Raw genomic sequence first — 10,632 nt, 5'->3', positions numbered from 1 at the left:
AACGCCTGGAATGACTGCATGCTCGTCCCGTCGTGAGTTGCACCACTGTTGTCGACCACAACAGTGAGTCGAGTGAGTGCTTTATTTTGAAGGTTCTTACCGGAAGCCCAGTTTGCATATACTACCGTATGGGGCACGTTAATTTCCCTAAAAAAGCACCCAAGGTAGACTGGTTTATTTATATAACATGTAAAAAAAAACATTTGCGCTTGGTTAATTTTAGGGGTTGTGTTAATTGAGGTGTGCCGTAGAACTCCTCCGCGACAGTCAGCGCAGAATGAGCCCCCTGTCCGCTTGGCTTTAGTTTACCCGGGTGGTTTCAACTTCGTGTTAGCTCGTCAGCTAAGTAGCTAACAGACGTTCTGTCGCAGTATGCGGGTCGACTAGCAGTGACGGTTAAAACTTGGTTGTTTTGTGGAAGAGGCTCAGTGAGTTAGCCGCACTCTACCGTGTTTATTTGTGTATGTTTTAACCCTGCTCTCCGTTAAAGCGAAATCAACGTGATTCGAGGCGTAGCCTTTAGGACACCGTCAGCGACCCACCAGCCTATCCCGGACGATCAGTAGTCACACTGTTGAGATGACATCTACTTGTAACTTGTAGCTTAACGGCTGGCTTTGAAAACACTATGGATTGTATTGGCAACTAGTTCGTTCTTTTTAAACCCACAATGTAAGCTATATTGTCTCACAAACAAAGCAGCCGACTGATAACCGATAGGCTAGGTTAGCACGTATGTTTTTTTAGTCCCGCGAACAACGAAAAGAGAAGACGCTCCGACAGGGCTACAGCAGCGCCCTTGTTTCCGTGCGGAGAAGTCGGTGTTCACCCTCCCCGTTAAGCGGAGCGTTTTTACGGGTTGAAGCACCCTATGCCCGTGCCTACGCCCGTCTCCACATCCTGAAGCCAGAGAGAGAGAGAGACGGAGGGAGGGAGGCAGTGGCAGCTCCGGGGTCCCCGACACTCAGCCGAGGAGAGGCATCGCTGAAATGAGATGAGGCTCAGAAATGGAACTGTGGCCACTGCACTTATCTTCTTCACGTCTTTCCTTAGTCTCTCTTGGTATACAGCGTGGCAGAATGGCAAAGGTAAGTTGGACATTTATGTCATCTCGGTTATCCCCCCCACCCCGTATAAAAAAATGTCAGAAGGATCGACGGTCTCTAGACGAGGCCTGGTTAACAAGCTGGCAGGCAGAAAGCTGAAGCATGACCAGCAAGCAGCATGTCTTAAGACACAGCAGGTGAAGTCACCCATCCCGTGGAACTGGTTTCAACGTGGTAATGCGTAATAACCCGTGTTATTGCTATAATAAATGGATGGAGTTCTTTTGTTTTAAGCTTTATTGTGCCCCATCTCCTGTCCCAGTTAATCATACCCAAAGTGCTGTTTCCAGCCATCCTCACTAACTTAGGGATAATCTAGTTTGCCCCTGCCAGGCAAAACCTCTAGATAATTACGCCATTCACTAACATTAGGTTTCTGCATACACGTCTTTTAATGACTCTCATCTGAGCATTACATGTCAGGCATCTGTGCCTGAGCTTATTACACAAGTGTGGCTGTGTTACAGTACACAGCTTATGGCTGAGTGCTTACTTTCCAGTGTGGTGTGGGCAGGAATATGGGCCTTGGTCTTGTTACCAGCAGGGTGTAAATAATTGCAGCCCGTATATAAATTTCAAACCAGGGATTCAGGTTGTGATTACTGCAGATCGTATCAGCTTGATGAAATGTTTTCTTTTAAATGGAGCAGGCTCAGACTGGTGATTATATGAAAGTGGGCGTATGGGGGGGTAGAGGTTATGAGATGATGCCACCATAAATGTTGCACCTGTTGATACAGTTAGTAAGTCTGTATGGGATAAAGCTATGGCAGGTCAGTCTGTTCAATTTGACAGTTGTCACAAGCCAACAAAATTATAATACTGGCTCCTGGTCTTTATATAAATCCTTAACATGTACTGTTTAATTGTGGCTCACAATGTAGATGATGTGCTCACCTGTACAAATTATAAACCATTAAGGTTGCCATTAAAAATACAGTGCATGTGTCCAACCATGGTTATCCAGTAGCAAGTGTATGAGACAATTTGTTATTTTAAATTTGACTTCACACTTGTCCACAAACCATCTCCACATCTCATCCCTGTGAACACAATAACTCAGCTGCTCTGTGAGGATATTTCCTCAAACTTGGCAGAAATAGTCTTGTATGCATGGATGAAGTGATTGAATATTTGTGCTCTGACAGAATAAAATAATGAAGTCACAACTTTTTATCCCAAAAGGTCACCTTCAATTTGACATAATCATACCCTGTATGAATACGTATCTGGACATTATACAACGGCGTAACTCAGGAAGACAAAGGTTGACTGTAAATAAATGTAGCCTGGGGTGGGCGGTTTAATTTGTTCAAACTTAAAATAAATTTTTTGCTTCTCAATTGGCTAAAATAACAGAAAAATACACAGATTTATTTTAGATAGTTAAAAATAGTTTTAGTTAAAATGACATTTTCCCTTCCCATTATCACCAACTGCGTACATTTAGGTGTTTGTCTGATTGTTGGAGTTTCACTTTTTATTTGTTATTCCAGGATTTTTACTGTACAATGAAAAGCGATTTGAGATGACCGTTGCTGTGATTTGGTGCTATATAAATAATTAAAATCCCAAATAACTATTTTGAACCTGGTAAATCTGTGATTGCTGCCAATAGTCTTCAATTGTAACACTGAAATTGTGGTAATTGAGTATTTGGTTGCGAGCCAGGTGTGCTTTAGAATTTGTAGCTTCCTTGCAGCAACACTCAAATCTGACATTTTTTATACTGTTATTGCCACAACTAAGTGTTCACACTGGGCTTTATTTGTGAAGCTTGTAAATACCTGCAAGGAATTTGACTTTTGTGTTACTCACAATAAAATCACTCCCTAATTGTAGACATACAATTAGAACAAGAAAAAAAAGCTCAGCAAAGTTATTTCCGGTGATTGTTCCTGTTTCACACATTAAAGTCTTAATATACAGTCAACGTCTGTAATGAAACAGAAAAATACAGATATGAAAATGTGACCTGTCTGGCAAGTTGAGCTGATAGTTCTGTTTTTCCTAGAGTCTTGTGGTAATGAAATCCAAACATTGCTCAGTATGGAGTTATTATAACATAGATTTGATCTTGTCCTAGAAGGAGAAGAACTGGTGTCACTTAAAACACAAACCATTAACTTAAGGGCGATCGTGGCTCAAGAGTTGGGAGTTCGCCTTGTAATCGGAAGGTTGCCGGTTCGAGCCCTGGCTTGGACAGTCTCGGTCGTTGTGTCCTTGGGCGAGACACTTCACCCGTTGCCTACTGGTGGTGGTCAGAGGGCCCGGTGGCGCCAGTGTCCGGCAGCCTCGCCTCTGTCAGTGCGCCCCAGGGTGGCTGTGGCTACAATGTAGCTTACCATCACCAGTGTGTGTGAATGGGTGGATGACTGGATATGTAAAGCGCTTTGGGGTCCTTAGGGACTAGTAAAGCGCTATATAAATACAGGCCATTTACCATTTTATTGTATTCAGCTCGGCCTTCGCAGCGGCAGTTAAAGCTCTATGCTCAAAACAAGGATCCTGAAACTGACCTGAACTCCGCTGTTGTCAGTTTTATTACAGCGCTTGTGACTTTCTTAGTGTGAAAACATCTTTGTAGACGAGGGCTACACAGACAGATGCAGTAATGCTGCTATTTAAAGAAAAATGCTTTGAGCTGAAAGATCTCAACATGCTAGAGCTTAAAGGATCCCTGTGGAGCATTTGACCTCTGTGCTTTTTTTTCTTCTTCTTCTGAGTGGCTCCCTGTTTTTGTTTGTCACATGCACGAGCACGAGTGTGTATGTGCAAGACCTCTCATGCACAGTGTCAAATACAATTCACACAAGTCCACTCATCTATGGTTGCAGGAAGATGCCAGGAATGTGCCAACAAAGGCTGGGAAAAACAAGATTGCCAGCTAATAGACGTGCATGTAAACGGATGTTGGTTTTTAAGCTTTATTTGTGCCGTGGTGGCCTGGGGTTTGTGTGTTTGCTTGCAGTTTTGTATATGAAACAAGCTCTTCTTTATGCTTTGTTGGCAAATTGGCCTTTAATGTGATTGTGCTTTTATTATTTGGAGCATTCCTTTCCTAAATGCCGTCTTTGTGTTGAAGTTTTGTTTATGTCTGCATATGCTAAGCTACAGCGCAATAACATGATCCTGAAATAGGGGGGAAAAAATGCATATTTTAAAGAAAATTAGCCGTGACTTTGTTGTTTGTGTGCATCTGTCTCTCGTGTTCTATCTATTGTTAAAAACACCAAACTGTGGGAGTGGGACAGATAAAAGCTATTTAGTTAGAATTAATAAAAATAAATTGTAATTAAAAGCTATATAGCACTTACATGTACACTTAGATTTTTTATTTTTAGAAAGTGATCTAATCACTCAGGCTGTATAATATTTATCAGATCTGTTCCTATAGTGCATTTCATAGTATTAATTCTCCTGATTAGTGTGTGGCTTTTACACGTGTCTTTAGGTATTTTATCTTGTGTTTCACTGGCTCATGGTCTCTGTCCTTTTTCTTATCTTAACACGTGATGCTTTAGCACAGATTGCTTTTCTGTTTTTAATCATATTTTTTATATCATATTATTTCTTACTGTGGGAATAAATGGCTTTTACTCTTAACTCTGGCCAATGTGAGCACTTCTAGTGTTGAACATGAACTCAGGCAGTGAATAATTTTAAAAATGTAAATGTTCAAAACCTCTTTAAGTACCGGTAAGTGTTTTTCAGTGGACTGGGTTGTATAGATAAATATTTGTAGCTCAAAGAGCAATTTCTTTATTGGAGTAGAAAGATTACCTATCAGTTGTTTTTTTTTCCCCTCTTTTTGTTTTGCATTAACCTTTGCTTCTGATAGCCTGTTCTGTTGCTGGTCACTTGACTGCTGTGAATGAGCACTGTGCCAGTCAGCTGTCCAAACACTCTACGGTGAATGACTCTCCAGAATGTGTACTTCTCTGTCAGTCTCCTTCTTTCCCTAGTGAGAAGCTGCTCTCTACTATCTCTTTGGTTATATCTCAAGTAGATCAAAACAACAAGAACAAGCTAGATAAAGACGAATAATATAGGTGAGCTTTGAGTTGCTCAAACAGTATGGTGAGGTCCTCTCTTTTTGTGTCAAAGAAGAAATGCGTATCCACATTTCTGTGTATTTCCTCACAATGAGCATGTCATTGTCGTTTGTTATCATAAATGGGTAGGGCTTTGCAAATATATATCATTTCCTTTCCATCCACAGCAAAGTTCACACACATTAATAACAACCTTGTTTGTCATGAACCTTAGATATGATACCATCATTGTGATTGCCCCCACATGTTGCTTTAAACATTTTTTTCCATTTAGTATTTTTTTTCCTTCAGGCATAGTCAAATCAAGGGGCCTTTGTATTCAAAAACTTTACATTTAGGGTGTTTATATAGTTTAATGCAGTTTTAAATACTGTTGGAAGAAAGGAAAATTAAAATCCTACTGATCTCTGTAAATGATTTAATTAATTCTGCTTGGAATATCTATGGAGGGAAAAAAACAAGTGATTTTTATAGTCTTTATAACTTTGTCTTGCATTTCATTCCTATTATTCATTCTTGTAGTATGTGACAGCAGTCTCCTTGTGTTAAGACATCACATGAGGAACTTTAAAAGCCATCTTTCAGAACCATCTGATCAGTGTTGTTCTCTTTGAAGGAAGTTGAGTGTCTTGGCTGCTTTTACACAGTTGAAGTTACAAAAATTATGTGTTGCAGATGTTTTAAAAGCACTCAGTGTTTCATACAGTTGTTTAGGACGTAGTCCGTTATTTTGAGACTAGGATAGTGCCAGTTCTGTGCTTATAGTTTCAGCAGATTCGGTCAATCTTCAGTGTCACGCACAAAACACCCTTTAGTTATGGAAATGTCACTTCCTTCTTGCCTTCCCTGAGTGCATTCCCCTCCCCTCCTCATTGTTTAAAGGCATGACTTCTTCCATCATTGCATCAGTCCAAACACAATGGGACAAAAATAGCTTGTGCTAAAGGAGAAAAAAGCAGGCAGATTCTATAAGGTGGGCTAGCGATGTAGTTTATTAGTTTGATTGGGAGAAGATACGGCTTGCACATTTTGGTTCTTCTTTGTGATATCTGGCTGTGTGTGCAATTGTGTGTGTTTGCTTTTTGGCTTTTGGACTTTGTGAGGTAGGGCTGTCTGCCAGACAAAAGTAGCCTGGAAGGAAGAAGAGTATAAAGACTAAATCTTAAAAGAGGGAATAGAAAAGCCTGAGGTGGGCTCTTATTGTGGAGAGAAAAGGCAGATAGTGCTGACATAGCAGAGAAACAGTAAGATGCTTTTTTTTTATGGAAAGTTGAGTGTTTCTTGGGGGGGGGGGTGTTGAGCCTACAACTAACTTTCAAGATCACAAAACAGGCCTTTATATTTCTGAGGTACATAGTAGAGCAGGGCGATATGGCCAAAAATATTTATCACGATATATATTTGAAAATTTGCGATAACGATATAACCGACGATATAATTGATGCGAGACAAAATACAACTCCACAACATTACTAGTGCAAAAAGACAACCTTCCATTTATTTTCACTTAAACAAGAAGCTGGTTTTTATGTACATTAAAGCTTTATAAAAATGTAACAGTGCAAATGCAAATTCCTTGCTGAAAGTTTAACCAAAAGGCATTTCCAGTAGAAATGGGCTGACATATCCTGAGCATAACCATGTATAATATCCACTGAAGTTAAAAAGAGGTGCTTTGCAACATTAAACTGCAGTGTGCAGTACACATTTTTCGGACCATAAGGTGCACAGGATTATAAGGCACAATAAGCGAAACAAAGCAGTCAGATAAATCAAACTTTATTAAACTCATTCTTCTTGCTTCCTCCACTTCTGTAACATTGATTCATTAATGTTGAATTCTCTGCAGCTGCTCTATTCCCATGTTGTTGCAGTACATTAATGACTAACCTCGTATTGTGGATGGATTATCTCAGTTGTTCTCCTGACTGAAGTTTGGCCCGTTTACAGCATCCTGCCATGCGATTGCATTTGTCTCTAACCATGAAGAACCTTCACATTAACTTTTATAAGTGGAAAAGTGTTAGTGTTCGTCCTCCAGCTTCACTGCTTATGTTATGCTAACATAGCTGTGTCGCTAGCGATCACGTAGCACATCATTATATACCAGCTAGCCCAACTTCAGTAACCCTACAAACGTCACTGCTGTTTAGTTTCCTGTCTTCATTTATGTTGGAAGTGATAGCAGAGCTGTACATTTGAATTTTTTCAGAAATCTCTCAGTCAGAACATGCTATATCATGCTTAGGTAACTAGCGAAACTAGCGAGCTAACTTCCGCTAGCTTCCTGCTAACTTCTAACTCCGTTAAATGTAATAACTTTTGTTTTCATGGATGCCTGGAAGTTAAACTTTATAGTTACACCTGGTAAAGCAGCAATGCTGATCGTTTTATTAAAGATGAAAGAATTTAGACAGTTTTTAACTCTAAGTGATGCTGCAGTGTTGTTTGACATGAAGCATACGGAGCTTAGGACCCAGATTACTCCCAGATTTAAGAGCATCTTAGTCCGACAAATACGACAATAACGATGGCCGCTTGCATGTTCTGCAAAAAAATGTGCTTTGTTGTGTATCTGATGGACAAACACCAAACCAGTTCCACTTCACTGAAGTTGCACCATTTTTACAAACCAATTCTGGTTCATCTGTTTCACTCAACGACCGGCCATGTGCGTATGAAAACAAAGGCACTGCGCATGCGCGTTTTACTCCCATTCTATCGCGATATTTCATTTTCCTATTGTTGCCTAACATTATACCGGTATTATCGTGAACGGTATAATATGGCCCAGCCCTAGTACATAGCATTTTATTTTTTAGATATTGCAAATCCCCGATTGTCCTTAACTATAACATACACGTAATTTAAGCGTTGAGCTCACCCTGAAAGCACGACTCACAAGCACGACTGCAGTGTTTGCTACAGTCATCTTGATATCTTTCCACTTCACCCTGTAGTCCACTGATTACTGGTCAGACTACTTTATCAGATGCATTATAATATAAAATACACTATCATTTACCGTTGCCAAAGGCGGTGTTTTCAGACTAAATCTTTTGCAGTGCCAAGCTCGTTCAGTTTATTGTCATGTCGACTGTAGCACTGAATCTTAATAACATTTGAGAAGAGGTTCCAGTAAACATTTGCTTGAAAAATGAATTGATTAGACAGCAGAGTGTTTTATGTTAGTCAACTAATCTGTATATCAACATATTCTTTCAGCCCCCCAAAAAGCTTTTAATTGACTCGAAGCTTCAAGTCCCAATGGATATCATTAAAAAATTGATTGGACACGACTCTGAAAGTGGAGTTTCCAAAAAAGAGCGCTAGCCTTGGCTGAACGTGGCCTTACAGCAGCCAAGAGGAGGCAGAGGAGTGGAAGTGAGCCGAGTAAGGCTGTGCTCTGAGTTCAACGCTGTCAGACAGCACGATCTTCCATTAAGAGAAACGACCGGCTGCCAGAGTTTGTCATGACTTTTAGCACAATGGAGGGAGAATAGTGGGTGGAGGTCAGGAGCAACTATGAGGCCATGGCGAGGAAGCAGAATTGAAAATATGGGTGGGAAAGTTGCCAAGGGGGCAAACATTTGTCTGGCTTTTTCAGATACTAATTCCCTACAACTTTTTTTTTCTTTTAATCCTTCATTTTAGTGAAGTGAAATGGGCTGTGGTATTAAAAAAACACACACACCAAAAGGATTAGAGCTGTGCCTTCTTTTTGTCTTCTAACATTTGAAAACTGCTCAGGTAGTATCACTTGCCTACTCAAGGCTTGACTTGCAATTCTTGTCAGAAAAATACTGCAAAAAATCTATACTACAACTTTGTGTTTGTGTGCCAAGTATTTTTTGTGTGGCTGTGTGTGTGTGTGGATGTGCACAAACTGTTTAACCCAAAGATGTTTTAACTGGTGTTAACTAGTGTCACTTGAAAGTAACATCTGTTTGATCTGTTATTACCCTGGTATATATAAAAACAGAGCAGACCAGCAACCCACATATCATGCCTAATATGAATGTGGTCAAAACCTAAATACTCATAAGTTGTGCCAACATTCGGATCGCGTTTAAGCAAAGCCACAAAATTTTGTAATGTTGCCTCTCATGGCATCTGCCTCAGTGGATTTGAATTAAAGCAATCAAAATGAGATTTAAGTGTCGAGTTTTAACTTTATTTCAATGGGATTGACAGAAGTACTGTATTAAGTGTTTAAAAATGTGCTTTCTGTATTGTCCCCAAGTCCTCAAACTAACATTTTAGTATTAGTACATGGCTTGTTTCCTACACTCGTGAGCAAATTCTTTGCCATCAGTGGCTCATATCTTGAACTTGTGCAAATCACCAGATGTCAGGTTTCCTCCCCTGAGAGTATGCCAGGCATCTTATGCTGCTATGTTTTAGCCTAATGTAGGTAACTATGTAAGTAACTATGTATAATCAACACAAAAACACTCGGTCACCAGATTGATTTGGGTATTCATTTGTTTGTACACAAATCATCTTTTGATCCTGTTGACATGCGTATTTGTCATGTAGAAGGAGAGCCGTTAAGTTTGCTTTGACGATTTATCACACTGCTGTATTATCAGACATAGACTGCGTGTAATTTACAATTTGACCATATTCAGTTACTGATGGCAACAATCATGCCAGGTTTTAGTGACAATCTTTGTCGTGCTTGACAGTTTAGTTTTCCACTACAACTTCAGAATTTATGAACAACTTAAGTGGGCTAATGTTATCTTATTGGATAAAACGGTTGTTGACAGTTTAAATTTTAGAAGGATAATTTGAAGTTGAATAAAAAGTAATAAATTACAGTAATTGTTATTGCAAAACTCACCGAACCGCTAAACGTTAAAAATTGCAGTATTATGGTATTATGAGTAAAGTATTGTGATAATATTGTGTCGTGGGGTGTCTGGTGAGTCCCACCACATCACTGTTCAGATCTGGCTAAGTCCTTTGTCTTGCACACAGCAGCTGCAGTATAGAACCACATGGCTGACAGGTGCACCACTGCAGGGGCTTCATACATGCATAATGCAAGTAGACATGCTTTTCCCAAAGACTCTTCAGTTTGTTATGGTTGTTGGTTGTATAGCAAAATATGAATGAAAGCTAAAGTGCTTTTAAGGTAAATTAGCAACTGTGTAGAGACTGAATGGCCTGTGGGATGCTGCCCTTGGTTTTGTGGCATATGTGGATAGCCTATAATTGTACGCTGCTCTGTGGTTGGTATGGCACTTGTATACTAATGCTATACTGGTTATTCACCATTTTGTATTGCATGTAACTTAATAAGGGCTATACTTTCAAGGGAATTTTTGTTTTTTAGGAAGCAGTTCCAATGAAAACGGTTGATGGATGGATCCGTTTTAACAACTTTGGACAAGGCCAGACATGTTCACAATACTGGCAGCACTCAATGTTTAGACCAGGAAGGTGACTAGATAGAGCATGTTGAA

At 39.8% G+C, this 10,632-nt stretch overlaps 1 protein-coding gene across 1 annotated transcript in view; it reads left to right on the top strand.

Moving 5' to 3' along the window:
• Positions 1-105: 105 nt before the first annotated feature.
• mgat4a (alpha-1,3-mannosyl-glycoprotein 4-beta-N-acetylglucosaminyltransferase A) overlaps positions 106-10,632 on the top strand; it is a 30,923-nt gene continuing 20,396 nt past the window's right edge. Inside the window, exon 1 of the mRNA XM_085383826.1 lies at positions 106-1,088. Within this exon, the coding sequence (XP_085239952.1) occupies positions 995-1,088 (94 nt within the window). The 5' untranslated portion in view covers positions 106-994. The remainder of the gene's footprint in view (positions 1,089-10,632) is intronic.

This window comes from Rhamphochromis longiceps, linkage group LG16 (genome assembly GCF_057381845.1).
Source record: "Rhamphochromis longiceps isolate RC_006_pf linkage group LG16, R_longiceps_female_GT1.1, whole genome shotgun sequence".
NCBI lineage: Eukaryota > Metazoa > Chordata > Actinopteri > Cichliformes > Cichlidae > Rhamphochromis > Rhamphochromis longiceps.
This window is presented reverse-complemented; position numbering and strand designations above follow the sequence as displayed.